Raw genomic sequence first — 3,573 nt, 5'->3', positions numbered from 1 at the left:
TGATATAAAGGTAGTGTAACGTTCAGAGATGCGCAGCAGCTAGCACCATGCTGGGCCCGACCTGGCCAAACAAAGGATGAGGCGCTCGCGGAATTGGATAGCCGACGGGTTGGCCGTAAACCGGGAGCGCCCACACCACAGCCATCGCCAACAAAACGGAGTGCACGGTGACAGACACTGCACTCAAGCACATGCTCCTACGTCTACGTGTTATCCTACGCAGGAACACGCTCCCCGCCAACCCCGATGGATCGATGATCCATGCCTCCTCTTATCCGCTGCAGGGACCTGTGCTCTGCCGCACCCGCACCGACCGCCGGTACCAAAACCAAACCACGGTCTTGCTTGCTTCCCACCGTATCAGGTCGTCTTCCTGCCCGGCCGCACGCTGGTTGCGCGGTTTCCTGCAACCTAAAAATCCGGCCGGATCACCTTGCTCTGCCCATCTCATCTCACTCACATCCACGCTCCACTTATACATTAGCTACTTCGCTTCCTTCGGATCTCGTGTCACCAATCTCTCCGGCGAAGATGTCGACGGTGACCCGTGCCTACCTCGACCAGAGGCTCGCCGCCGCCAAGCGCTGCTCCAAAGGTAACGGTTCCGGCCTTAGGCCAGGACTGCTCTGCTCGTATATCCCATTCATTGCAGCTTTATGTGTCTGCTGAAACTTGATCTTTGATTAACATTCCTGCGTTGATCTGAAACTGCAGAGGCTGCTATGGCGGGAGCCAAGGCCGCGGCGGTCGCCACCGTCGCTGCCGCAGTGCCCACCGTAAGTAGCCAGCTAGCCATTCAGTTCCAGAGTTCATAGCACAGCTCATGAATCAATGCGTTACATGTCATTTCAGCTGGCGAGCGTGAGGATGCTGCCGTGGGTGAGGGCGCACCTGAACCCCACCGGACAGGCGCTCATCATCTCCACGGTCGCCGGGATGGCCTACTTCATCGTCGCCGACAAGACCATCCTCTCCATGGCCAGGAAGCACTCGCACGAGATGGCGCCAGAGCACCTGAAGAACACCTCCTTCCACTAATTAGCCTATAGTAGATCCATTATTAGTATAGTGTGTAATAAACCGTGTCTGCTGAAGCCTGAAAGATGGTATAATGTTGAGCGAGAGGGGCGATCAGGCGAGGTGATGGTATAATTAACTGATGATGTATGTAATAATGTGGCCATGTTCTCCATCTTGTCATCTTTCCAGGGATCGTGAATTAATAACCAGCTCTTGTACAACTTTGCTTCAAGTACACTCACTCATGACTCATGACTCATCTCACTTTTTTCTTGTTTGCGATTACAGTTTGACACGCGTCAGAGCATTGCTAAAGACCGAGATAGTACTGTAATGTTCAGGCAGCCTTATCTGAGATCAGGCGAGGCTTGCAGACAGCTCAGTTCATGGTGTAGTACTGCGCTTATCTGATGAAGTGATCATGTATCCAGCCGGTAATCTTGAATTAATAATGACTTGCATTTGTACAACTCTGCTTCACCTGCAATCACTCGTCTTACATTTAAATGTTTGTTGGTGATTATCGTTTGAAATGGGGCACTGGCAGAGCATGCACAAGACCGAAATAGCACTGCATCCTTTGATCCCCTGCTCCTCCCCTGTTCTGTGATGGGCGTCAGGATCATATGCCACCCCACTTTGTTAAATCTTTTGCGGACCGGGCTGCGGGAGGCAGGTGGCTGTGTAGGGTGGCCGGAGTAATCTTTCACTTCAAATGCTGTGTACTACTTTTTTGAACATTTGTAATGATAAATGTGAGTTTAAATCGCCACGTTCATATAGTGACCTACATTTAGTGTTTTCTTCCACTTTTTAGTTGAAAAATACTCCGTCCGTTTCTAAATATAAGCTCTTTTAGAGATCTCAATACACAGTACGTACGGATGTATATAGACATAATTTAGAGTATAAATTCACTCATTTTGCTTTTATATGTAGTCAGTATTGAAATATCAAAAAGAGCTTATATTTAGGAACAGAGGGAGTAATAATAAATAAAAGTTGTCAAAAAGTTAAATTTGGCACAGTGTCCTAATATTGGTACATGAACTTGTCGTGGAAATATCACGATTTCTCGAAAAGTGGAAAAATCATTTGATTAGAAATGCCCCCCTTTTGGCACGGCATCCGAATATTGGTACAAGCTTAACAGTTTTGAACTTAAGGTAGATTTTGTCAAAATAGGTCAAAATGTCTCCAAAAATATATTTTTTAGAAATTCATGCAATTCCAGGGCACAAACATTCAACCATTTGAACTACATTATTCACCAAACGGAAATACAACACATCAACTCCAGCGTATTAATAGGGATCCCCATACATTACCACAACAACAAATCCCTACATTTTCCGCTTACTCCTTGTACTTGTGTTCTCGGGGAATGTAGAAGAATAATACAATGAAAGTGGCACAGTCTTTCTTCTCTCCATGCAATTGATTTCCCCCTCTTGCTCATATGCATTCCACTATGATGAAGCAGGTCGACGTTGCTCGCTTGACAACAGAGTAGGGCAGGTGTGTGACTCGGTGTTAACCTTGGCCTGAAATGGACAAAAATTATGATATCATAGGGAGAACAACATTAATAAGATATCAAAATACCCACTATACATAGGGGATTACCTAAAATTGGTGATCATATTTCATTGCAGGTGCATGCAATTGCCATTTACAACATTTTTGTTTCCCTACAATGCACCCTAAGCATTTGGTTAATCTTTTTTAGTGATAAACTCAAACTCCCTTCTATAGGCATAAGTTGCAAGTGCATATCTGCAGTCCTCCACGAAATCAATGATAGTCCCCGCTTTGATATCAGAGTCGCCATGTCAAAGGAGATCACAGATCTATCATCTTCTTCCAGACCGTGAGCTACCACAGCCTATTCCTTGTCCTCGTCAGTCAAATAGCTAGCCGCATACACATGTGGATAAGTTTTCTCATAATTAGTGATTAAATCTTACAAAATCTAATCGTTAACAGCATGAAACAACATCCACACAGTCCTCATAGACACGTGTCTACCAAACATCAACAACAAACAATCATCATCGGCTACATCAATAAATTTCTCTAGTGTCATAGTGCCTTATCAGGTAAATGCTCGTTGGGATGATAGTGATACTTCTCCTTAATCATCTCCTTCTGAGTTACTACAATAGCGTCTATAAGCAATTGATAGTGAAACCTGCCAATAATTGCCAAGCTACCACCGGGCAAGCGATGGGTGTGACACCCATGCAGAATCGTCAACAACAGCATGAAGTTGTTTGGAGGTACAATCCAACACAAAGTAGCAAAGCATGACCGTGATATTCACATAGAGAAAAGGTGAACCATCAAAAAGGTACAAGATAATGGTGGATTTCTTACCCGCCCCCCATGGGCGGAACGACACTTTCACTAGGCTGCAGAGGCCCAGGCCGTCGTAAAGATCCGTCTGAGTGGAGGTCATGAGAACAACTAGGCAGAGGCGGCAGTGGCGATGGCTGCGGAACAGTGGGAGAACGCGACTGGAAGTGGTGGGAAGAAGATGGCCCCAACCCGCCA

The 3,573-nt window shown here is 46.0% G+C and overlaps 1 protein-coding gene across 1 annotated transcript; it reads left to right on the top strand.

The window, feature by feature from the left end:
* The first annotated feature begins 202 nt into the window (after positions 1–202).
* LOC125523354 lies at positions 203–1,266 on the top strand. The gene is made up of 3 exons (XM_048688399.1): positions 203–595; positions 715–776; positions 853–1,266. The coding sequence occupies exons 1-3, from the start codon at positions 262–264 to the stop codon at positions 1,036–1,038; spliced, it is 582 nt and encodes a 193-aa protein (XP_048544356.1). The 5' UTR covers positions 203–261; the 3' UTR covers positions 1,039–1,266.
* Positions 1,267–3,573: the final 2,307 nt, after the last annotated feature.

This window comes from Triticum urartu, chromosome 7 (genome assembly GCF_003073215.2).
Source record: "Triticum urartu cultivar G1812 chromosome 7, Tu2.1, whole genome shotgun sequence".
In the NCBI taxonomy this organism is placed as follows: Eukaryota; Viridiplantae; Streptophyta; class Magnoliopsida; order Poales; family Poaceae; genus Triticum; species Triticum urartu.
This window is presented reverse-complemented; position numbering and strand designations above follow the sequence as displayed.